Here is a 26,502-nt window from a genome sequence, read left to right as displayed (position 1 = left end):
CCGAGTGATGGTGACGCGCCCTGGACGGCATGCGTGCGCCCTAATACACAGAGGGAATAACAGGTGTGCTTCACTCCTCTCTTTATATAAATATATCAGGTGTGGCACTGCCTCTGTACCCCCCGACGAAGCAGCACGCGAAACGCGCGTTGGGGTACGAGGCAGTGTGGTCTTACAACACTCTGGCATTGGTTTCTATTATGCCTGCCTTGGGGGTACTATAATGCTGATATCACTTGATTGCTGATAAGGATTCTGATATGATCCTTATGATTGGTGATATGCACCCGGGTTTATGTACTAGCTTATGTGTTCCATATGTAAGCTGTAATTGATGTAACCACTGTGATTATTCTACTGGCTTGTATATGGGAGATATCCCTCAAACCATGAGGATTTATACTTTACTTACATGTGTTACACGATAATCTTATGACTTGTGCAGGAGGATATTTTCCTCAAATTGTGAGGACCTGTACCTTGGCTATAATTGTTATATGATAATCCCATATGAGAATATATCCCTCAAAATGTGAGAATTTGTATTTTTCTGTACATGTCATATGATATTTTTATGGCTTATATATACGGGTATGTATTCTATTTACACATGTTTTGTGATAATCTAATGGCAGGGACATGGGGCATATCCCACGAAACTAAGAGGTTTAGAACTTTACTGATAGAGTCTTACATCCCTATTTTCTGAACTGTATTTATTTTTTGTGCCTACAGTGATATCTTTTGACCACACTGCCTCAATTTTATTGGGGCTTTCTATGTCTAAGGGGTTTTTGACATGATTTTATGGGGTGTTTGTATGTCTTGTGATAACATAAATAAAAATTTGAAATAGCAGATTTACTGAGTACTTTGATCTCCTTATTTAAATTATTAATGTAGAATGAGGAATGAGAAATAGTTTAGTGTATTTGGGTTTCCTCATTTTGTTTGAAGGATATTAATACATTATATTGAAATGAACGTCTATATCCTTTTTTGTTTACATTTAACACGTATGACCTGCAAAAACCCAACAACTCCTCACTCCATTAGGTACCCAAAACTAAGACAATACAGAAAGCATAAATGGATTATAATTTATTGCTCACCATAGTGTTCATGTTGTCTTTTCATGAGATACTTTTTACAAACATAAGGAAATTTGGATTCACATTCATAGCTGAGCCATTTGTGTTCTCCTCCTGCGTAATATGTCCCACAATGTCTCCTCTCATGGAACCAGGGGGTGGAACCTGCACCATAAGTATTACAAGTGTTGACAAGACAATATATACAATACAGTTAATATACCTTACACTAATATTCCAACATTAAAAATATGATCTAATAGGTTTACAGTTGTGTCATCCGGGTGCATATAGGATGCGATAATGCTCACTAAGGGAGAAGGTTTCGCCCTCAAACAGTTTCGCCTTCTTTCTGTGCCACTGAGTACAGAACTAAAGAGCACCAATTGATCATACTGTTATAGGGCTTATTACTTGTTTTTTATTTCATTGAAGGCCTTTACTTAATAGGGTCATCAATATGATATATGTGGGGGTCTGACACTTGGGACTCCCCCTGATCAGGTGCCTGAAGGCCAATTCCCAGTAAACTGCAGAGACAAGAGAGAACCATCTACAGGCGGACTGTTGAAATCCAATATGGAATTCCACTTTTTGCTTTCTTTTATCAAATTAGTTTAAAAATTTTGTGCTGATTTGATTTCCTCATATATCTTTTAACCCGAGGGTGGTTTGCACCTTAATGACCAGGTACATTTTTTACAATTCTGACCACTGTCACTTTATGAGGTAATAACTCTGGAATGCTTCGATGGATCCCACTGATTCTGAAATTGTTTTTTTGTGACATATTGAACTTCATGATAGTGGTAACATTTCTTTGGTATGACTTGCGCTTATTTCTGAAAAAAAACAGAAATTTGGCAAAAATTTTGCAATTTTCAAACTTTGAATTCTTATGCTATCCGGCCACCACCCCGACGACGCTGTTACGCTCTGGCTTTTTCAAAAGGGGTGGTGGCCAGATAGCAAGGCTCTCTAACTACAACATGTAAGTGGCACTATGCCTAACTTTTGATAAACTTTTGATAAACTTACCTTCTCTTTCCCTATGTGCAATATTCTGACTAGCTGATAGTATGTATTTAATATAAATGTAACACAGGCACTTGCATCTTACTTATTTATTTATTTTTTGAGACATTACAGCACTTTGCACTTTGTTTAAATTTGCTGCTATTATATTTTGAGTATGGACATTTAGGCACAAGCACTTTGCAAAAGAAAAATTCTTATCCTACTTATTTATATCAATTGGCACTTTAACTCATTTAGGGATGATTAGAAAATATTAGATACAAAAAAATTATTTGGTCATATGCCTTGTTATTTGATTGCTACATTTGGATACCTTTGCTTAATTTTATGCATATTTTATAAGACCTATTTTCAGTTGCTTCACACTTTTTTGTTAAGTATAAAATTCCACATGTGTTAATTCATAGTTTTGACGCCTTCAGTGTGAATGTACAATTTGGGCTACATTATTAGGGCGTGTTTAATATAATAATCTGTGCGTCCGTAATTATCCCCATGTGTGTCGGCGCGCCTCTGTCATGATGCCGTGCGAACATGGATGCGGCGCTCAATGCCCACGTCACAGAGGCACATGACCGAGTCAGCTGACCCGGAATGAAAACAACAGTGACGCTAGGAAATGTAGCCTGGTGTTTTCTGATTCTGTGCCTAGTATATATAGGATGTATTTTTTTCATTAATATATGATACCTATTTATATTTATATAATAAAATTGGATTTTTTTATCCCTATACTCTTGATGGTTCTTTGTTGGTTTAATGCTATGTTCTTGAGGGGATTCTATATTAGTTGAGGGTGTTTATGTGCTGTATAACATTTCCCACATGTCTACTTTACATCAGCACAATTTTTTAAACTATTTTTTTTTGTTAGGAAGTTATAAGGGTTAAAAGTTGACCAGTGATTTCTCATTTTTCCAACAACATCACACTTGAAGTGACTTTGAGGGGTCTATATGACAGAAAATACCCAAAAGTGACACCATTCTAAAAACTGCACCCTTCAAGGTGCTCAAAACCACAGTCAAATAGTTTAATAACCCTTCAGGTGCTTCACAGAAATTTTTGGAGGGTGGAAGAAAAAAATGAACGTTTAACTTTTTTTTTCACAAAAATTTTACTTTAAACCCAATTTTTTGTTATTTTTGCAAGGGTACCAGGACAAATTACACAATACAATATGTTGTGCAATTTCTCCTGAGCACGCCGATAACCCATATGTGGGAGAAAACCACTGTTTATGCGCACAGCAGGGCTCGGAAGGGAAGCAGTGCCATTTGACTTTTTGAATGCAAAATTTGCTGGAATAACTAGGACCGCCATGTTGCGTTTGGAGAGCCCCTGATGTGCCTAAATAGTGGAGACCCCCCCCCACAAGTGACACCATTTTGGAAACTAGACCCCTCAAGGAACTTATCTAGATGTGTGGTGAGTACCTTGAACCCCCAGGTGCTTGACAGAAGTTTATAACATTGAGTCGTGAAAATAAAAAATGTCATTTTTTTTGCCCAAAAAAATGTTTTTAGAGCCATTTTTTTATTTTCACAAGGGTAACATGAGAAAGTGGAAAACAAAATTTGTTGTGCAATGTCTCATGAGTATCAAGATACCCCATATTGGGGGGTAAACTACTGTTTGGGCACATGACAGAGCTCTGAAAAGATGGCGTGGCGGTTTGGAACACAGACTTTGATGGAATGGTCTGCGAGTATCATGTCGCGTTTGGAGAGCCCCTGTTGTGTCTAAACAATGGAAGCCCCCCACAAATGACACAATTTTGGAAACTAGACCTCTCAGAGAACTTATCTAGATGTGTGGTCAGCATCTTGAACCCACAGGCGTTTCACTGAATTTTACAACGCTGTGAAAATGAAAAAAAAAATTGTTGTTTTAGCTCCCAATTTTTTCAGTTTTACAAGGATAGCAGGAGAAAATGGACCTCAAAATTTGTTATGCAATTTCTGCTGAGTATGCCGATACTCCATATGTGGTTGAAAAATACTTTTGTGGCACATGGGAAAGTTCAGAAGGGAAGGAGCGCCATATTGGAGTTCATATTTTACTGGACTGGTTTGACCGTGCCATGTCACATTGGCAGAGCCCCCAAGGTGCCAGAACAGGAGAATTTCCCCCATAAGAAACCCCATTTTACAAACTAAACCTCTCAATTAATTCATCTAGGGGTGCAGTGAGCATGTTGACACCACATGTGCCTCAAAGAAGTTTACACCATTGGGCAGTAAAGAAAGAATAAATACACTTTTTCCACCAAAGTTTTGTTTTAGCCCCAGATTTTACATTTTCAAACTGGGAAATGGGTAAAAATGGCACAAAAATTTGTCACACAATTTCTGCTGAATGTAGAAATACCCCATAAGTGGCTGTACAGTACTGTTTAGCCACACGGCAAGGCTCCGGAGGGAATGAGCGCTATTTGCCTCCTGGAGCTCAGGTTTTCCTAGAATAGCTTGCGGACTCCATATACAGAGCCCCTACATGCTAGAAGAGCAGAATCCCCCCTCAAGTGACCCCACTTTGGAAACTATACCCCTTTGGGAATTTATCTACAGGTATGGTGAGGATTTTTACTACATGTGTGTTTTCCAGAAACAAGCAGCAGCGTATGTTGCTGAGTGAAAATTGCAAACTGCCGTTGTAGTGACCAGTACGTTGTAGTGACCAGTACGTTGTGCCCAGCTCATGCTTCTGGAGACATGCACCCGTAAATTAGGCAGGCTCTCATCACTACAGAAATGCCAAACATGTGGACGCTAATTGTGGTTTAGGCACATGGCTTAGAAGGGAGGGGGGAATTTGGATTTGAGAGCACAGAATTTGCTGAATTTCTGTTGTGGGGAAAGAGCCATTTCACTTTTCTAGAACCTTTGTGCTACCAGTAATGTGGAAGCCCCCTATACTTCCGTTAATTGATGACGGACCTGAGTGGGAACTTGCTTTTTTTGTGGATTGAGTCGAAGCTTTTATTGTGATCCAAAATGTTCTGCAAAATGTTCCCATTTATCCTGTGCTCTATGCTGAACACTGATATCGGGTTTCCATTTAAATCTCTGAGTGACGTAATTCAGATGAAACCCCCGAGGGATCCATTCACTATAATGAGGCAGCAGAGTTACTCTGGACTCCGTCTGGCCTCTGTTCAGATGTGTCCTTTTTTTCAGAGGTTCACAAAACTGTGGCCGATGGCACTTTCATGCACGCCTAAAAAGACGGACACCACCAGAGGATCATATGCCAGACAGGGTCCACAGTGCCTCCATCTTCCTCGTTATAGGGAATCTTCTGCCTGGGGTTGCGTCTGAATCACGTTTTTCAAGGAATTACATGGAAACCCCGGTGTAAGCGCTCAGTGCAGAGCGCAGGATAAATGTCAGCCTTACTGCGTTCTTTGGGAGACAGAATGAACAAATCAGCAGCAGGTGAAGAATTGGTTTCATTTATTTTTTATGCTGTTCCTCGTGCGGTATAAGTGATTAGACGACTTTATTCTTTGGGTTGGTGTGATTACAGCGATACCAGATTTATATCGGGTTTTTATGTTTGACTGCTGTCACACACTAAAAGACGCTTTTTTTTTGTTGCAAAAACAGTTTTTCGCATCGCATTATTTTGAGAGCTATAATTTTCCCATATTCCTGCCGATAGGGTCATGTGAGGACTTATTTTTTGCGGGACGGGTTGACATTTTTATTGGTACCATTTTCGGGCACAGGACATTTTTGATCGTTTCTTTTCCGATTATTTTTGGGAGGCAGAATAAACAAAAAACAACAATTCAGGAATTGTGGTTTTTTATGCCGTTCTGCGTGTGGTAAAATTGATAAGACAGCTTTATTCTTCTGGCTGGTACAATTACAGCAATACCACATTATATCTTTTGCTTATGTTTTGGCGCTTTTACACAATAAAAATTTTAATAGAAAAAATAATTGTTTGCATCGTTTTTTTCTGAGAGCAATAATTTTTTTATTTTTTGGCTGATGGAGCTGTATGGCAGCTTGTTTTTTTTTTGTGGGAAAGATGACGTTTTCAGCGGTACTATTTTTATTTAAATTCGTCTTTTTGTTCGCATTTTATTCCACTTTTTATTCAGCAGTATGATGATAAAGCATAGTTTTTGAATCGTTTTTTATTTTTATTTTCCACGGTGTTCACTAAAGGGGTTAACTAGTTGGACAGTTTTATAGGTTGGGTCGTTGCGGAAGCAGCGATACCAAATATTTGTACTTTTATTGTTTTTTTTTTTTTTTCAGAACAATATTTATTTATGGGTACAATATATTTTTTATTTTTTGTTTCATTATTTTGTAATTTATTTATTTTTTTTACAACTTTCTTTCACATTTTTTTCACTTTTTTACTTTGTTCCATTATGGGACTTTCACTTTCTGCAGTTCTGATCGCAGTTATAAAGCTCCCGTCACACTAAGCGAGATCGTTAGCGAGATCGCTGCTGAGTCACAAGTTTTGTGACGCAACAGAGACCTCAGCAGCGATCTCACTACGTTTGACATGTAGCAGCGACCAGGCCCCTGCTGTGAGATCGCTGGTCGTGTCGAAATGGCCTGGACCATTTTTTGATCGTTGAGGCCCCACTGGGTAGCATGCATCGGTGTGTTTGACACCTTACCAACGACCTCGTTGGCGACTCAGAACTGAGACACATAGACGTGCCTTTGCGTACAGGTCGCTACGGGTCGCCGTATCGTTGCTGCGTCGTTGGGAAGATCTGACTGTTTGATGTCTCACCAGCGACCACACAGTGACGCAGCAACGATCCCTGCCAGGTGGTATCGTTGTCGGGATCGCTGTGGCGTTGCTAAGTGTGACGGTACCTTTAGGCACAACAGTGCAAGATCACTGCTATACCTTATAATCTGTCAATGCTGCAGACTCAACTTAGTTAGATCATGCACTGCGCATGATTTAACTAACTTGCTAGTGCCTGGTGACCCGGATGTCGTCATGATGACGACGTCATGGCAACGATAGGGACGTCGCGGGGTCTCCGATCCAAGAGCAGAGGAGATTCTGCTCGATTGCAGAGATCGCAGCATTTAGGGGGTTAAAGTGCCTGGAGCGGTGCGGAATGTTGGACACTGAGAATTCCGTGCAGCAAATATAGGGACATCCCTGGAGCTATCAGATAGATGAGGACAAAGATGGCACCTGGAATGGAGACACCATAGTGGGTAGTTCAGTCACTGACACTTTAAGTTGTATCTTTGGCTGGCATAGATTGTTGTTGGGGGCTCTGTCACATAATTTTAGATATTGCGGGTAAAAAAATCTACCATTAGTCCACCCTGTGGGAGAGGGTTTTGCATACATACTTTGGGGGATGATTTAGAGCAATTTACAACATTTTTAATCACTGAGAGCAATTAAATTTTGGAATGTTGGAAGGCGTGCTGGTACTATGTAATTATAATCTATAAAAGTAGGATATGGGGAATTGTTACACATTATATGTTCTCACAAATTGTTCTCTCTTTTTCCCGTGGAGATGAATGTAGTTGCGCTATGCGCTCCAGAGACCCATCGGTGAAGGAGAGGCGCGGCGTGCTACCAGGACATAGTAAAGAAGATCTGGAATCAAGATACAGTTGGGAAAAAAGTATTTTGTCAGTCACCAATTGTGCAAGTTCTCCCACTTAAAAAGATGAGAGAGGCCTGTAATTGACATCATAGCTAGAGCTCAACTATGAGAGACAAAATGAGAAAACAAATTCTGAAAATCACATTGTCTGATTTGGAAAGAATTTTTTTTCAAATTTTGGTGGAAAATAAGTATTTGGTCAATTACAGACAAGCAAGAATTCCGGCTCTCACAGACCTGTAACTTCTTCTTTAAGAGGCTCCTCTGTCCTCCACTCATTACCTGTAGTACTGGCACCTGTTTGAACTTGTTATCAGTATAAAAGACACCTGTCCGCAATCGCAAACAGTCACACTCCAAACTCCACTATGGTGAAGACCAAAGAGCTGTCGAAGGACACCAGAAACAACATTGTAGCCCTGCAACAGGCTGTGAAGACTGAATCTGCAATAGGCAAGCAGCTTGGTGTGAAGGAATCAGCTGTGGGAGTAATAATTAGAAAATGGAAGACATACAAGACCACTGATAATTTTCCTCGATCTGGGGCTCCACACAAGATCTCACTCCGTGGGGTCAAAATTATTTCAAGAACGGTGAGCAAAAATCCCAGAACCACACGGGGGGACCTAGTGAATGACCTGCAGAGAGCTGGGACCAACTTTATACAGGCTTCCCTCAGTAACACACTACGCCACCAGGAACTCAGATCCTGCAGTGCTAGACGTGTCCCCCTGCTTAAGCCATTACATGTCCGGGCCCGTATGAAGTTTGCTAGAGAGCATTTGGATGACCCAGAAAAGTATTGGGAGAATGTCATATGGTCAGATGAAACCAAGGTAGAACTGTTTGGTAGAAACACAACTCAGCATGTTTGGAGGAGAAAGAATGCTGAGTTGCATCCAAAGAACACCATACCTACTGTGAAGCATGGGGGTGGCAACATCATGCTTTGGGGCAGTTTCTCTGCTAAGGGACCTGGACGACTGATCTGTGTACATGAAAGAATGAATGGGGTCATGTATCATGAGATCTTGAGTGCAAACCTCCATCCATCAGCATGGGCATTGAAGATGAAACGTGGCTGGGTCTTTCAGCATGACAATGACCCCAAGCACAATGCCAGGGCAATGAAAGAGTGGCTTCGTAAGAAGCATTTCAAGGTCCTGGAGTGGCCTAGCAAGTCTCCAGATCTAAACCCTATAGAAAACCTTTGGAGGGAGTTGAAAGTCGCTGTTGCCCAGCGACAGCCCCAAAACATCACTGCTCTAGAGGAGATCTGCATGGAAGAATGGGCTAACATACCAGCAACAGTAATTTTCAGGATCTGTTTTCTCATTTTGTCTCTCATAGTTGAGGTCTACCTATGATGTCAATTACAGGCCTCTCTCATCTTTTTAAGTGGGAGAACTTGCACAATTGGTGGCTGACTAAATACTTTTTTTCCCCACTGTAGCAGTGACCATACTGAATGTCATTGCTATATATATATATATATATATATATATATATATATATATATATATATATATATACAGTACAGACCAAAAGTTTGGACACACCTTCTCATTTAAAGATATTTCTGTATTTTCATGACTATGAAAATTGTACATTCACACTGAAGGCATTAAAACTATGAATTAACACATGTGGAATTATATACTTAACAAAAAAGTGTGAAACAACTGAAAATATGTCTTATATTCTAGGTTCTTCAAAGTAGCCACCTTTTGCTTTGATGACTGCTTTGCACACTCTTGGCATTCTCTTGATGAACTTCAAGAGGTAGTCACCGGAAATGGTTTTCACTTCACAGGTGTGCCCTGTCAGGTTTAATAAGTAGGATTTCTTGCCTTATAAATGGGGTTGGGACCATCAGTTGTGTTGTGCAGAAGTCAGGTGGATAAACAGCTCATAGTCCTACTGAATAGACTGTTATAATTTGTATTATGGCAAGAAAAAAGCAGCTAAGTAAAGAAAAACGAGTGGCCATCATTACTTTAAGAAATGAAGGTCAGTCAGTGCGAAAAATTGGGAAAACTTTGAAAGTGTCCCCAAGTGCAGTTGCAAAAACCATCAAGCGCTACAAAGAAACTGGCTCACATGAGGACCGCCCCAGGAAAGGAAGACCAAGAGTCACCTCTGCTTCTGAGGATAAGTTTATCCGAGTCACCAGCCTCAGAAATCGCAGGTTAACAGCAGCTCAGATTAGAGACCAGGTCAATGCCACACAGAGTTCTAGCAGCAGACACATCTCTTCAACAACTGTTAAGAGGAGACTTTGTGCAGCAGGGCTTCATGGTAAAATAGCTGCTAGGAAACCACTGCTAAGGACAGGCAACAAGCAGAAGAGACTTGTTTGGGCTAAAGAACACAAGGAATGGACATTAGACCAGTGGAAATCTGTGCTTTGGTCTGATGGGTCCAAATTGGAGATCTTTGGTTTTTTGTGTGACGCAGAAAAGGTGAACGGATGGACTCTACATGCCTGGTTCCCACCGTGAAGCATGGAGGAGGAGGTGTGATGGTGTGGGGGTGCTTTGCTGGTGACACTGTTGAGGATTTATTCAAAATTGAAGGCATACTGAACCAGCATGGCTACCACAGCATCTTGCAGCGGCATGCTATTCCATCCGGTTTGCGTTTAGTTGGACCATCATTTATTTTTCAACAGGACAATGACCCCAAACACACCTCCAGGCTGTGTAAGGGCTATGTGAGCAAGAAGGAGAGTGATGGGGTGCTACGCCAGATGACCGGGCCTCCACAGTCACCAGACCTGAACCCAATCGAGATGGTTTGGGGTGAGCTGGACCGCAGAGTGAAGACAAAAGGACCAACATGTGCTAAGCATCTCTGGGAACTCCTTCAAGATTGTTGGAAGACCATTTCCGGTGACTACCTCTTGAAGCTCATCAAGAGAATGCCAAGAGTGTGCAAAGCAGTCATCAAAGCAAAAGGTGGCTAATTTGAAGAACCTAGAATATAAGACATATTTTCAGTTGGTTCACACTTTATTGTTAAGTATATAGTTCCACATGTGTTAATTCATAGTTTTGATGCCTTCAGTGTGAATGTACAATTTTCATAGTCATGAAAAGACAGAAAAATCTTTAAATGAGAAGGTGTGTTCAAACTTTTGGTCTGTACTGTATATATATATATATATAATCAGTTAGTTAGTTGTTGTATGGTCTTGGTCCAGGGTTCTTGAACTGATCGCCTTTTCTCGGAGTCAAGAAGGAAAATGGCAAAAATTCGCCAAAAGTGTCCAGGTTTTTTGCCTTCTTCTGGATCAATGGCTTTAGATAGAGGTAGAGAATGTATTTATTAAAAATAGGTTTAAAAATCAATAATCTGTCTCCTCTGAATTTCTTTATATTATATAGCACTCAGCTAGTTGTATACATTGGTTCTCAGTTTTGTGACTCATGGCTGCCACAACAAGCCAAACCGAAATGCAAGGGTGCTGTCTGATGGACACATGGTTCAATTTTTTCTACACTTTCTATAGCACCAAAAAGAGAATAACTATGTGACAGGTTCACTTTAATTTCATCAAATGTCATCAACCTTTGGCTTTTTGTCACAATGTTGTTGTCTGACAACCCGGGACCAGGGGCTACTTCCCTGTCCCTAACGCTAGGGGTGCTCTAGCTATCCCTGCTCCCCATATTACTTCTTATGGTGAAGATGCTGGGGCCACATACCTTGCTGCTCTCCTGAATCAGCCGTTATCTGTCCCCTCCCCCACCCAGGCAAGTGGGGAGGAATAGTCTATGTAAAAACACCAACCAGACAAACACGGAAGGATGTACAGGAACAAATGAAAATACCAAACATAAAAAATATGTAGATCTAAATGTGGGGAACAGAGTGCACAATAGAGTGATACCCTATGGAGGGAGAGTAGGAGAGTGCTGGTTACACTCACCTGATGGAGTTGTGACAGGCACAACTCCTATGAAGGCATGAAGAAAAACAGCTGCTGCTGCCCCGTGCCCGGAAGATAAATCCTCCAGGAAATATTGGATCCAGTTGGATGAACACGTAAGTGGGCTGCGCTGCTGAAGTAAATCAATTCTTCAGAGATGATGATGCTGAAAAGGCTTTTTATTAACAATGCATTTCAATGTGTCATTTGTTTTTTTTACATGAAAAAGACACCGGTACGGCGTTGAAATGCGTTGTTAATAAAAAGCCTTTTCAGCATCATCATCTCTGAAGAATTGATTTACTTCAGCAGCGCAGCCCACTTACGTGTTCATCCAACTGGATCCAAACATATAAAATATGCACTCACAGACAACAGAGGGAAACACCGAAGGGATGAGGAAGGAAACAAAAATAGAAGAGGATAGGACTAGGAACACAACCAAAACACCAAGCAACAGTCACAGAACAACTTTCCTTAAACGCGTCTACCGATCACCGAATCCTCCACTCCACTTCTCACCAGGCTGTACAAGACTTAACACTGGCAATCCAGATTACCAGAGCATAGACTATATAGGAGAGGGGAGTGGCTGATACTGCACAGCTGAGAACTTCCAGAATGAAGCTACAGAGACTCAAAGCTGAGTAGTTTAACTCCTGCGCTGCTGAAAGAAACTAGTATCATTTAATAAAAGGGAGAAGTGCTTCTGCTCAATGCAGGAGTATGTGAACTCAGACACTGCTGTCTTCTGACTCCTCTGTGTTGCGGTAAACCTGTGACACTTACCCTATATTTTTGTTTTTTAATACTTATGTACAGATGTAGAAAATGTTAACTTGACTCACATCACATACCACAAAGCAGCAATTTAGCATAATGCAGGAAATCCTTAACTTGCGCTGCACAAGCCATTGAAAGCTTTTACTGCATCATGATATCAAGAGTTTTTCAGGCTTACTATGTTGATCTCCTGCCATTCATATCAAATAGGAAGTAGTCTAACATCCGACAACCACACTCATCAGATGTTGCAGCTCTGGTGGTGGCCAAGTGAACAGTAAGCAGAGATGAACAGCGTAGCTCCGGTCAGTAGAAACAATATTCAAACAATAAACCAACAACAAAGTTTCACATAGGGGGATAACAATGATACACCTTAGCTAGACAGGATCATAGTAGTAGATCGCAGAGTAACACATGTAAGACAAAGTGCTAGATGTGCATCCCCGCGCCCCAACTCGCGTTTCACCCTTTCTTCATCAGGGAGACAATGGGTGATCAGGGGGGCACTCCCTGATGAAGAGAAGGTGAAACGCGCATTGGGGTGCAGGGACGCACATCTAGCACTTTGTCTTACATGTAAATGTTACAATGCGATCTACTTGTATGGTCCTGTCTAGCTAAAGTGTATCATTGTTATCCCCCTATGTGGAACTTCGTTGTTGGTTTATACATCAATATAGTAAGTCTGGAAAACTCCTTTATGTTATAGTTTTCTTCAACTATGTTCCAATGCATCAATACCCATATATATTATAAGGTAAGGTGTCCTTGAATATACTGTTGGGCTCCAAGCTTCACAAATAAAATGATCGGTCTGTTGCTAATGGTTAGCTAAGAATGGGAGCACCATCCCTTTATTTTAAAACTTGTAGATGTTGTAATGAACATTGTATGATAATGATAAATAATTGACACAAGAAATATTTGCCTTATTATATAACAGGAGCCGTATCCTCCATATATATCACCTATTTATTACATATCATTCTATATACTATGAAACATACTTGTTTTCCAGTTGACAAATGCCAAGGCTGTTCCATCTGACCACTGCCATCCAAATATTCCATCCAGTTGGTTAAGGCCAATCCATAACATGGTGTCGGCAGTCTTTAATCTATCTGCATTGCCCATGTAGAAGAAACAACAGTTGATTAATTTATTTTTTTTTTGTTGGCCCCAAAATATTGCTTTAGATATTCAGAAATGCTCAATGAAGTTAGTCACTCTCCGCAAGGAGAAATGCTACCCCTTGGACACCGGTCTGACGCCTCTCACCCAGCCAAACCATATCTCACACTTTGCACTGACGAGGGGTCGTACCCCGAAACACAGTGTTTGCAAATTAAGATTTTGGTTTTGGCTATTATCATAAGTCATTTGACAAGGCTCGTTAGAGAGTCGATATTGACTTTTGGGATTAATACTTCTTATAGGTGGCGCTAGAGTTCTAGTCCTCTTCCTCTCTGAAGAGACAATTTGCAATGAAGTTAGATAGTCCACGGGAACACTGCATTTCCCTAATATTAACATCTGATTGCAAGGGGTGTCAGTCATGGGGACCTGTTTGTTAGAAAGGAGTTTCCAATAGGACAACACTTCTAGGTAATAGAAGCTGACCACTCAAATCAATGGGAATCTGTGAAATATAAGACACGTAGACTCTATACTTACTGACATCAGTATTGGAAAATTGTGGATGTTTAAGGCATATCCCCTAGATGCCTAAACCAAGGGAGAAAGACCACTTCTGGATGGAGTTTGGGAGACCATGTCATTTTTCATGGCCAACTTTGTTGGGATTGTTTCTAAAAATTCTGGACTTTTGGCAACTTTGAGATTCTGCAAGGACAATGACTCTATCTTCTTGCTAACATAGAAGAAGGACTCTAATGTGACCCCGTTTTATATCATCTATAAGCTCCAATTAAGTCTTATAAAAGTTATTCCAAAAGGACAACTGGTTTATAGGAACATCCCAGCTATAAATCGAAAAAATTTTACATACAGTCATATGAAAAAGTTTGGGCACCCCTATTAATCTTAAGCTTAATGTTTTATAAAAATTGGTGTTTTTGCAACAGCTATTTCAGTTTGATATATGTAATAACTGTTGGACACAGTAATGTTTCTGCCTTGAAATGAGGTTTATTGTGCTAACAGAAAATGTGCAATCTGCATTCAAACAAAATTTGACTGGTGCATAAGTATGGGCACCCTTATCATTTTCTTGTTTTAAATACTCCTGCCTACTTTTTACTGACTTACTAAAGCACTTTTTTTGGTTTTGTAACCTCATTGAGCTTTGAACTTTATAGCCAGGTGTATGCAATCATGACAAAAGCTACTTAAAGTGGCCACTTGCAAGTTGTTCTCCTGTTTGAATCTCCTCTGAAGAGTGGCATCATGGGCTCCTCAAAACAACTGTCAAATGATCTGAAAACAAAGATTATTCAACATAGTTGTTCAGGGGAAGGATACAAAAAGCTGTCTCAGAGATTTAACCTGTCAGTTTCCACTGTGAGGAACATAGTAAGGAAATGGAAGAACATAGGGACAGTTCTTGTTAAGGCCAGAAGTGTCAGGACAAGAAAAACATCAGAAAGGCAGAGAAGAAGAATGGTGAGATCAGTCAAGGACAATCCTCAGACCACTTCCAGAGAGCTGCAGCATCAACTTGCTGCAGATGGTGTCACTGTGCATCGGTCAACTATACAACGCACTTTGCACAAGGAGAAGCTGTATGGGAGAGTGATGCGAAAGAAGCAGTTTCTGCAAGTACGCACAAACAGAGTCGGCTGAGGTATGCAAAAGCACATTTGAAGAAGCCTATTTCTTTTTGGAAGAAGGTCCTGTGGACTGATGAAACCAAGATTGAGTTGTTTGGTCATACAAAAAGGCGTTATGCATGGTGGCAAAAAAACACAGCATTCCAAGAAAAACACTTGCTACCCACAGTAAAATTTGGTGGAGGTTCCATCATGCTTTGGGGCTGTGTGGTCAATGCCGGCACTGGGAATCTTGTTAAAGTTGAGGGACGCATGGATTCCACTCAGTATCAGCAGATTCTTGGCAATAGTGTTCAAGAATCAGTGATAAAGTTGAAGTTACGCAGTGGATGGATCTTTCAGCAAGACAATGATCCAAAACACCGCTCCAAATCTACTCAGGCATTCATGCAGAGGAGCAATTACAATGTTCTGGAATGGCCATCCCAGTCCCCAGACCTGAATATCATTGAACATCTGTGGGATCATTTGAAGAGGGCTGTCCATGCTCGGCGACCATCAAACTTAACTGAACTGGAATTGTTTTGTAAAGAGGAATGGTCAAAAATACCTTCATCCAGGATCCAGGAACTCATTAAAAGCTACAGGAAGCGACTAGAGGCTGTTATTTTTGCAAAAGGAGGATCTACTAAATATTAATGTCACTTTTCTGGTGAGGTGCCCATACTTATGCACCTGTCAAATTTTGTTTGAATGCAGATTGCACATTTTCTGTTAGTACAATAAACCTCATTTCAAGGCAGAAACATTACTGTGTCCAACAGTTATTACATATATCAAACTGAAATGGCTGTTGCAAAAACACCAATTTTTATAAAACATTAAGCTTAAGATTAATAGGGGTGCCCAAACTTTTTCATATGACTGTATATACAATGTTTATATGGGTTTTGAAACTTTGGATTGTCAAAGCTACTTCTGTTCTCTGTTAAATTAAAAGGAACCTATCTTGTCCCCAAACGCTATTTTAGGATTAATCTGCAGGTTAATATCATTACAATGCTGGCTGGCCGCCTTACTGAAAGCACAACTACCAGGAGAAAAGGAAGTTTATTCCTCCCGGGGTGGCCGACTTTCAGTCATAGAGGTGTGACCGGATCGGATACAGTGAACGCTCAGTACAGTGAATGGCAGCTGCAGCACACCTGTGAAGAGCGAACTGTCAATCAAAGTACGGGGGCGTGCGGACAGCTGCTGCTCGGACAGCTGCTGCTCCCTGTGTACTGAGCATTGACTGTATCTGATCGTGATACACCTCTATGACTGAAAGTCGGCTGCCGGGAGGAATAAACTTCCTTTTCTCCCAGTAGCTGCTCTTTCAGTAAGATGGTTGGACAGCATTGTAACACCATTAGCCTGCAGACTAACCCCATATATGCAGGTTTATAGCGTTTGGGGACATGACAGATTCTCTTTAAGGTTTCTACATTGTTGCAGCTCGCGGACGTTATTGCCATGGTATATTTTACCATTTCTGCAACTGTGATATTGGATTGATTAAATGGGTGCTGGAAATGTTGCATCGTGACACATGACTAATTAAACAGAATTAGGTATTTCCTATATTATACATTTCTATCAGAAACATTGAGGTTACCAATGTACGCTGAGATTAACATTGTGTTCACTGACTATAGTTATTGTATTATTCCCTTGTTTCCAGTAAGTCACATAGCGTTGGATTGCACCAATCATTACACTATCGGACACTTACCGGAAATATAGTTCTGCTCAGCCATGTTCATGATACTTAGCAAATCGCCCCCTTGAGCCTGACAAGACGCCCGAGCTGCTTTCCATGAGAGAATGGATCGTAAGTTGAACTGATAACAAATGTGTGTGGCATTGTTTTCCTCCCATAAAAGATCACAGCGTTCACCTAGGAGCAAATTATGTAAACAAGATGTTTTTATGATTCTGGAAAAAAATGTGCAGTATTTGCAAGAACCATAGTTATAAAGGCATGCTGAAGCCTAAAGCTTGTGAGCACCCATGCAAAAGCTCCAATGCAACGTTACAGTGTTGCATCTATCATGTGTCATTTGTAATACTAGTGTCTTCTTATAGGAAAAAAGGCCTCTGGGTTCCTTCATACTCCAGAGCCTAGGCGTGACTGCTACCCCTGAACCCCTTACACCTGCACCCTTGGTTCTTGTAATTTATCAACTAACTAGAAAAACTCAAAATTGCAGATTTTCAATTAAACCAGACAGACACCAAATTTATTTAAGTGTGATAATTATGTCAAATCTTCCTAGATACTTTTTCTTAAGCCATCTCTTGGTTGGTTTACATGAGACTGATATGTTGCACCAATATCTTGTCACATTTTTAGTCTTGTCGCTTTTTCACTCAGTCACCCCCGTATTTCAGGACACTTTCTAGGGAGGTGCATAATAAATCTGACCCAAGGTGTCACGTTGGCGTTGGGACTTTGGGAACTAACCAGGTCCCTAGAACTAGGGGTGCCCTAGTCTATCCCTGTCTCCCAGATTACTCCTGAAGGTGTCGACGCCTGTTTCTCGCGCCTTGCTATGCTCTTATTTCTACCCTGATCTGTCATCTCACCCACCCAGGGTATTGGAAGGTGAAGTGTATAGGAACGCACTAACCAGACAAACAAGGGAAGACGGACAAGGATAAATGAAAATACCAACCATACAAAATACACACACGCACCAAGCAACAGAGTGGGACACAGAGGAGTTAAAGGAAGGAGAAACCAAATAGGAAAGGATGAGGATGTGCAGACAAAAGACAAAACTCTAAGCAACAGTTTCCTGAACAATCTCCAAACGCCAACTCCAACCACCAACAACACCTCCAACTTCAAAACCAGGCAGTAAGAACTAATACTGGCTATCCCTAAGTGCCAGAGGCGAGCATATATAGCAGAGGGGAGTGGCAAACACTGAACAGCTGAGACAATCCAGGTAGGAAAGCTTGAGGAACTTCAACTGAACAGATTAACCCTTGCACTGCTAGCAAGGAAAAAGCCTGCAATGCTGAATAAGATGGTGAAGTTCTTCTAAAGAGTGCAGGAGTGCGTGAAACCAGACCCCGCAGTCTTCTGACTCCTCTCTGTTGTGGTATCCCCGTGACACATGGCATGTAAACTGGTGGTTTTCTTGTGCAAATTAAGCCGAATTTCGATCTCATTTAGGCTACGGCTGCACGGTGACTTGCGGCACGACATTGCAACAGCACATCTAATGATTTCCTATGGTGTCGTAACCTACTGCGACTGTTTCCAAATATGTTTGATTTTTTTTGTCGCTAGTTGAAAAGCGCACGTGACACACTTTATATAGACTTCAATGTAAGTTTTATTTGACTGCAAATTGTATGCAACTTGTCTACGATTTGGACATTTTTCTTACAGCAAAATTGCAGCTCTAATATAGTCGCATGACAGCAAGTTGCACAAATGTTTTTGGTTGGGTGACTTGTCTTACAATCGCTGTTGTGCGGCATGTGTTGTCTTGTAACCCCAGCCTAAATTCTTTCACAATATGAATAATATTGATATTTACCACCAGTCATTGGAAAGCGTATAGTAGCAAAATGTGGTGAGATAACAAAACTCAAAGGGTTATTCAGCAAGGGTAAAAGACAACTTGCAGATCAGTGGGGGTCCGACTGCTGGTACCCCCATCAAACTGGGAATGGGGTTCTGAAATGCCCCATTGGAAAGAAGTAACGTCTGCTCCGTATAGAACAGTTCACCAGCAGCTCCAGATGCTGCCAGAATAGAAGCTGGAATGCAAAGACTCGGATCTCCCGCATTGCCATATACATTTATATGATGTAATATCGATGCAAATAAAGTATAGCTCACAAATGATACCTGACAAGTCTGCACAGGAAAATAATCACTTGCATATAGTGGGGCAGATTTATCAATCCTGTCTAATATTCGGCAAACACTTTTGCATTTGATCCTACACCAGTTCCCCATTAAGTCACATTTATTTTTTTTATTGAGGTGTAAACACATAATAAATAGGTCTAAAACTTGATGCAACATTATGGGGCAAAATGCATCAATTTTTTGCACATTTTACGACATATTTTGGTGCAATTACATATCTGTAAACCTGCCCCGTGTCTGTCTTTCATGGCAGGGCTGTTATTAGGTGGTGGCAAACTGTCCGGAGGGCAATATTTGGTGATGTTATGCGGGATCACAAAAAAAAGGAAAAGTAGCAGAGTGACTCTAGTTTGCAAGCAGAAAGTCCCAGGAAAGGTTCCCAGTGTTACTGTAGTAGTTGTAACAATAGTAACAATAATTCTTTTCTGTTATATTAGTATTAAAAAGCTACGGAGCAAAAAGTTACAATATTCACATTGTATTAATAATATAGCAGGGGTGAGAGTTATTCTGTGTATAGTCACACATGAACTTCTGTAAAAGTTACACTCACGTATTTCCCCAGGGAGTTGTGCAGAAATATAAGACACCAGGATCCCACATAGTAATCCAGTGATATGGTGCCGTAGGGCAGACATCGATGACGACGGAGCTCTTAGCATTTCTTAAAGTTGCAAATCGGGTACAAAATTAGAAGAACATATGCAATCCAAAACTTTATAATAAATGCAGCTGCTTTCCCACCGATGGCCGGGGAGGTGAGGGATGGTGGAGGATGTGGGCTGAGTTATAGGAGCAGTAGGAGCTGGTTTACTTAAGACTCCTATGTACTTACTGTATATCTGACTGATCACATTTTGGGTATATCTATCTTTATGAAAGCACAGTGACAACCAATATGACTGAAATCGCAAATCATGCAGGGGTTGTCAATACTATATTCTAGTCTCCTGATTGAAACGTTTGTTATTTCAGTGACACTGTGTATCCCCCTCCTCCTGTTATGAGCCGAATTGACATTGAGGAGACTGAAAAAGTGACTCACGTTTCATGAGCTTTGGCGCCCTCTTGCAGCAAAAAGTATAATGCCTGCAATATATTCTGTATGTACAATTGTGGCCAAAATTTGTTTTTCACAAAGTTTGCTGCTTTAGTCTTTTTAGATCTTTAAGTCGGCTGTTTCTATGGTTACTGAAGTACAATTATCAACTTTTCATAAGTTTTTAAACTTTTATTGACAGATACATTAAAGAGGTTGACCACTACTTTTTCACTGTCTTTTTCAATGTCTGATCGGTCGAGGTCCGACACCAGGCACCTCCGCCGATCAGCTGTTATCAGTGTTGATGGTCGCTGGTTGGAACTGCTCGATTGCACAGCTGCTCCATCCTCTGGTAGTGGCCGTGGCAGGGTACTGCACATCCGCCTCCTATTCTAATCAATAGCAGAGCAGAGCAAATCAGAGCAGAGCAAATCAAGAGAAGCTTCGCAATTGAGCAGTGTCGGCTGGAGACCGCCACCAACGCTGACAACATCTGATCGGCGAGGGTGCCGGGTGTCGGACCCCGGCTGATCAGACATTGATGACCTATCCAACGGATAGGTCATCAATGAAAAAGTAGTGGACAACCCCTTTAAGTTTAGATTTCTAGAGCATGCTGCTTCTGGGCCAAATCCTGACTAATGACCAGTGACCACCCATTCTTTCCTAATCAATGCTTGGAGTTTTTCACAACTTCTTTATTATCATTTGTCCACCTGCTTTTGAGGATTATCCACAGGTTCTTAATAGGATTGAGATCTGGGGAGTTTCCATTGACTAAAAATGTCAACGTTTTGTTCACTGAACCACTTAGTTATCACTTTTGCCTTGTGTCATAGTCTTCATCATGGTGGAAAAAACATTGTTCTTCACCAAATTGCTCCTGGATCATTGGGAGAAGTTGCTGTTGGAGGATGTTTAGATTCTATTCTTTATTCATGGCAGGGTTCTTAGGCTTACTTATGAGTGAGCCCCCTCCATTGATGAGAAGCCACCACACATAAATGGTCTCAGGATGTTTTGCTGTAGACAGTCATTCTTCCAGATGTCTCAAACAGTCTTCATCATTGAAAATAGCTTTACCCCATTCCTCAGCAGTCCAATCCCTGCACTTCTTGCAGAATGTCAGTCCATCCTTGATATTTTTCTTTGGAGAAAAGTGGATTTTTTTCCGCTCTTGACACAAGGGGCCATCCTCCAAAAGCCTTCGCCTCACTGCGTGCAGATGATTGACAGCTGCCTGCTGCCATTCCAGAGCAAGCTCTACACAAGTGTGTTAAACTGATCCCGGATCTGAATCCTCTATAAGAGATCGTCCTGGCACTTGCTGGACCTTCTTGAGTATCCTGAAGTCTCATTCACAGCTATTGAACCAATCTCTTTGAATGATGTTTTTGCAATTATGTTAATTGTCATGGCAAGGAATGACTTTGCAATTTTTTGCAATTCATATTTACCTTTCATAACAAACTACAGTTAATGCAAATTGCCCCTAGAAAAAGTGAAACAGCAAACTTTGTGAAAAAAAATAAAATAAATAAAAATTGTGTCAGTCTTAAAACTTTTGGCCACTTTACTTCTACAAAGATTTCATGATGGATAGATGAATGAATTGATTGATCGATACTTAGATAGATAGTAGATAAATAGAAAAAAAAGAAAAGGAGGCAGCACTCCAACTGACTATGCAAAAAGGTGGACTTCTATTAGCCCATGTGGCGACGTTTATTATCGGTACAATTGGGTTTTCGTCCAAGGAGGATTTGCACCCGAAGTATATTAATATGTTGGTGCTGTTCTATTGTATTTTTATATAGATATATAAATAGATAGATACTGTAGATGGATGGATATTGTAACCCAAAATAACAAGGTCGGCTGCACTCCAAAAGATAAAGAATTTATTTACTCCAACAGCGATGCTAATTGTTTTGAATTATTGTCTGGAGATTTGGAGACTGAAATCTGGAGGCTGCACCCATGTTCAATCTTCACAGTGCTGGTTCAATTTTGTGTATTTCTATCAAGTGGATGGATAGATTCTACAGATACTGTAGATAGATAGATAAATCTGTAGCCAGACCTCTCTCTCTCTTTCCCGGGGAAGTTCATCTCTACTTATAAGATATATTAAATGGTTTCTTGTTGTTACATGTACTATATACAGTGCCTACAAGTAGTATTCAACCCCCTGCAGATTTAGCTGGTTTGATAAGATGCAAATAAGTTAGAGCCTTCAAACTGCAAACGAGAGAAGGTTTTATGAACAGAAGCATAAATCTTACAAACCAAAAAGTTATGTTGCTCAGTTGAATTTTATTAATTTTTAAACATAAAAGTGTGGGTCAATTATTATTCAACCCCTATGTTTAATATTTTGTGGAATAACCCTTGTTTACAATTACAGCTAATAATCGTCTTTTATAAGACCTGATCAGGCCGGCACAGGTCTGTGGAGTTATCTTGGCCCACTCCTCCATGCAGATCTTCTCCAAGTTAGCTAGGTTCTTTGGGTGTCTCATGTGGACTTTATTCTTGAGCTCCTTCCACAAGTTTTCAATTGGGTTAAGGTCAGGAGACTGACTAGGCCACTCCAACACCTTGACTTTTTCCCTCTTGAACCAGGCCTTGGTTTTCTTGGCTGTGTGCTTTGGGTCGTTGTCTTGTTGGAAGATGAAATTACGACCCATCTTAAGATCCTTGATGGAGGAGCGGAGGTTCTTGGCCAAAATCTCCAGGTAGGCCGTGCTATCCATCTTCCCATGGATGCGGACCAGATGGCCAGGCCCCTTGGCAGAGAAACAGCCCCACAGCATGATGCTGCCACCACCATGCTTGACTGTAGGGATGGTATTCTTGGGGTCGTATGCAGTGCCATCCAGTCTCCAAACGTCACGTGTGTGGTTGGCACCAAAGATCTCGATCTTGGTCTCATCAGACCATAGAACCTTGAACCAGTCTGTCTCAGAGTCCTCCAAGTGATCATGAGCAAACTGTAGACGAGCCTTGACATGACGCTTTGAAAGTAAATGTACCTTACGGGCTCGTCTGGAACGGAGACCATTGCGGTGGAGTACGTTACTTATGGTATTGACTGAAACCAATGTCCCCACTGCCATGAGATCTTCCCGGAGCTCCTTCCTTGTTGTCCTTGGGTTAGCCTTGACTCTTCGGACAAGCCTGGCCTCGGCACGGGAGGACACTTTCAAAGGCTGTCCAGGCCGTGGAAGGCTAACAGTAGTTCCATAAGCCTTCCACTTACGGATGATGCTCCCAACAGTGGAGACAGGTAGGCCCAACTCCTTGGAAAGGGTTTTGTACCCCTTGCCAGCCTTGTGACCCTCCACGATCTTGTCTCTGATGGCCTTGGAATGCTACTTTGTCTTTCCCATGTTGACCATGTCTGAGTGCTGTTCACAAGTTTGGGGAGGGTCTTAAATAGTCAGAAAAGGCTGGCAAAAGAGATCTTTAATCCACACATGTGAAGCTCATTATTCTTGGTGCCTGAACTACTTCTTAATACTTTAGGGGGACCAAGCAGAATTCTTGTGGTTTGAGGGGTTGAATAATAAATGACACTCTGAATTAACTTTTAACGTTTTAAAAAAAAAAAAAAAAAAAAGCAAAAACAAAATTTGCTGCAGTGCATTTCCCACTTCCAGGCTGATCTACAGTACAAATGTCACAATGGCAAGTTAATTCCGCATGTGTCAACCAGCTAAATCTGCAGGGGGTTGAATACTACTTGTAGGCACTGTATATAAAATATACACAGGGCCGGCTCCAGGTTTTTGTGGGTCCCGGGTGAAAGAGTCTCAGTGGGCCCTTTAACACACATCACGATTCATGATGCACAGATAAGAAATATATATATATAGTACAATGCCAAAGATTTCACTTCTTACATTACATGAGCGATATCTATAGTAAATTCCGCAATAGCTCAGAAACCGGCGAATCCTCACAGCGCACAGTGCAGACCGGACAGTATAGTCCGCCATACAGTATTATTGGCCCCACTAAGTCATCCATAATAATAGTCCTCCAGTATAATGGCCCTATATAATGCTCCATGCAGTGTATAATGGCCCCATATATTGCTCCACACAGTATAATGGCCCTATATAATGCGCCCATATATTGCTCCATACAGAATAATGGCCCCATATAATGTTCCACACAGGATATACAGTAATTGGCCCAATATATTGCTCCATACAGTATATAATGGCCCCATATATTGCTCCATACAGTATATAATGGCCCCATATATTGCTCCATACAGTATATAATGGCCCCATATATTGCTCCATACAGTAAATAATGGCCCCATATATAGCTGCAAACAGTATATAATGGCCCCATATAATGCTTCACACAGTATAATGGCCTCATATATTGCTCCATACAGTATATTATCAGCCCCATATATTGCTCCAAACAGTATAATGGCCCCATATAATGCTCCACACAGTATAATGGCCCCATATATTGCTTCATACAGTATATTATGGGCCCCATATATTGCTCCATACAGTATATAATGGCCCCATATATTGCTATATACAGTATATAATGGCCCCATATATTGCTCCATACAGTAAATAATGGCCCCATATATAGCTCCAAACAGTATATAATGGCCCCATATAATGCTTCACACAGTATTATGGCCTCATATATTGCTCCATACAGTATATTATGAGCCCCATATATTGCTCCAAACAGTATAATGGCCCCATATAATGCTCCACACAGTATAATGGCCCCATATATTGCTTCATACAGTATATTATGGGCCCCATATATTGCTCCGCACAGTATAATGGCCCCATATAATGCTCCATATAGTATATAATGGGCCCCATATATTACTCCATACAGTACATAATGGCCCCCATATAACGTAATGCTCCATACATAAAAAAAAATTAAATACTCACCTCTCCTCGTGCCCCGCTGGCCGCTGCTCCCATCTCCTGAGCGTCTGCTGACTCTCTGCACTGTGACTGCTCAGCGCAGAGGGCGCGCTGTAGTGACATCATCATGCTCTCTGCCTGAGATGTCAGACAGACAGAAGACGCTGAAGAGAATAGACCGGAGCAGCGGGAATGGGGAGAGGTGAGTATTTGAGAATTTATATTGAGTTTTTTAGGCTCTATTCACATGTCAGTTTAATGTTTTCTATTTGTCTTTTACGCTTCTGCAGCGTTTTTTTTCGGCAGGCAAAACCTGCTCTCTTGGTATTATAAAAACAGCGTCAAAAAAACAGGTTTTGATTCTTTTTTTGCTGCATCAGTGTACATTTGTCTCTTGTGCATGCTGATAAAGTTTAATGCATAAAAAATAACCTGATTCAACTTGCTCAGGTTTTAGCACAAAAAATGCAGCAAAATCTGATAGCTGCATTTCTTGCTGCGTTTTTTTTGCACTACTCATTGCTTTCAATGGGTGAAAAACGCTGCAAAAACGCTGAAAGAAGTGACATGCTGAATTTTGCAAAAAATGCTGCTCTTTGACAAAACAGTCAGGAAAAAAAACAAGCTGTGCGCATGAGATTTCTGAAATCTCATAGACTGCTGGTACTGTAAAACGCAGCTGAAAATTTGGATTCGAAAAATGCAGCAAAAAACGCTATGTGTGAATGTGGCACCCTGCTACCTACAGGTACCACAGGACCAAAAAGGGTGCATGGACGGACTTCTCCACAATAGGACCTCATTACATAACAGACACATCCACCCTTCCACCTCATACCACCAGAGGGAGCCCTGTTAGGGATATATATACTGGAGGGTGGAGTTAGGTAGAGAGAGAGTGTGCTGACACTGTAGATTAGTGAAGGAGCAGCACGTCTGCTGCTGTGCTGACGGCCTGGAGTGTGGCTGAGGCAAGGAGAGAGGAGAGAGGAGTTAAGGGGGCAGAGGAGCATCTAAAGCTCACCCCAGGACACAAGCCGGACACCGGGTTCGCGCCTACAGGGTCCTCTACACCCAGTAGGGACAACCGAGATACCAGGAGGATTCCAGATCCCTGGTCAACCTCATTTTACAGAACTAGGAACCACGAAGGCTCCAGCGTCCAGGGTTAGTGGTAGCCGGAGAAAAGTTCTATTACCAAGCAGACAGGTGAGAGAGTGAAACAGCATAGAAGCTAGGCCTAGTTCCAGGCTGAACAGAAACTTTAGAGAGAGGAAGAAATGGACCATGAGGCCTACTACCCGCTCACTGGGGAGAGTCCTGAAGTGCACCCTCCTAATAGGTACCCTGGACCATACCTGCCGTTACACCAGTAAAGGTACTGAAGCGAATCCCCTGTGTCCCCAGACCCGACCGGG

The 26,502-nt window shown here is 41.2% G+C and overlaps 1 protein-coding gene across 4 annotated transcripts in view; it reads right to left on the bottom strand.

Moving 5' to 3' along the window:
- Positions 1 to 20,120, bottom strand: part of PLA2R1 (phospholipase A2 receptor 1) — a 171,970-nt gene extending 151,850 nt beyond the window's left edge. For 3 of the 4 annotated variants that reach the window (XM_073647079.1, XM_073647076.1, XM_073647078.1), the window contains exons 1-4: positions 19,677 to 20,120; positions 16,967 to 17,131; positions 13,471 to 13,584; positions 1,113 to 1,256 (exon numbers count right to left, since the gene is read on the bottom strand). In XM_073647079.1, the coding sequence (XP_073503180.1) occupies positions 1,113 to 1,256; positions 13,471 to 13,584; positions 16,967 to 17,131; positions 19,677 to 19,785 (532 nt within the window). In that variant the 5' untranslated portion in view covers positions 19,786 to 20,120. The remainder of the gene's footprint in view (positions 1 to 1,112; positions 1,257 to 13,470; positions 13,585 to 16,966; positions 17,132 to 19,676) is intronic. The other variant, XM_073647077.1, reaches the window with a different exon arrangement.
- Positions 20,121 to 26,502: the final 6,382 nt, after the last annotated feature.

The sequence above is a fragment of the Phyllobates terribilis genome, unplaced genomic scaffold (genome assembly GCF_046119375.1).
Source record: "Phyllobates terribilis strain yellow unplaced genomic scaffold, ASM4611937v1 Scaffold_9__5_contigs__length_417890890, whole genome shotgun sequence".
In the NCBI taxonomy this organism is placed as follows: domain Eukaryota; kingdom Metazoa; phylum Chordata; class Amphibia; order Anura; family Dendrobatidae; genus Phyllobates; species Phyllobates terribilis.
Note: the sequence above shows the minus strand (reverse complement) of the source record. Positions and strands in the feature narration are given on the sequence as shown.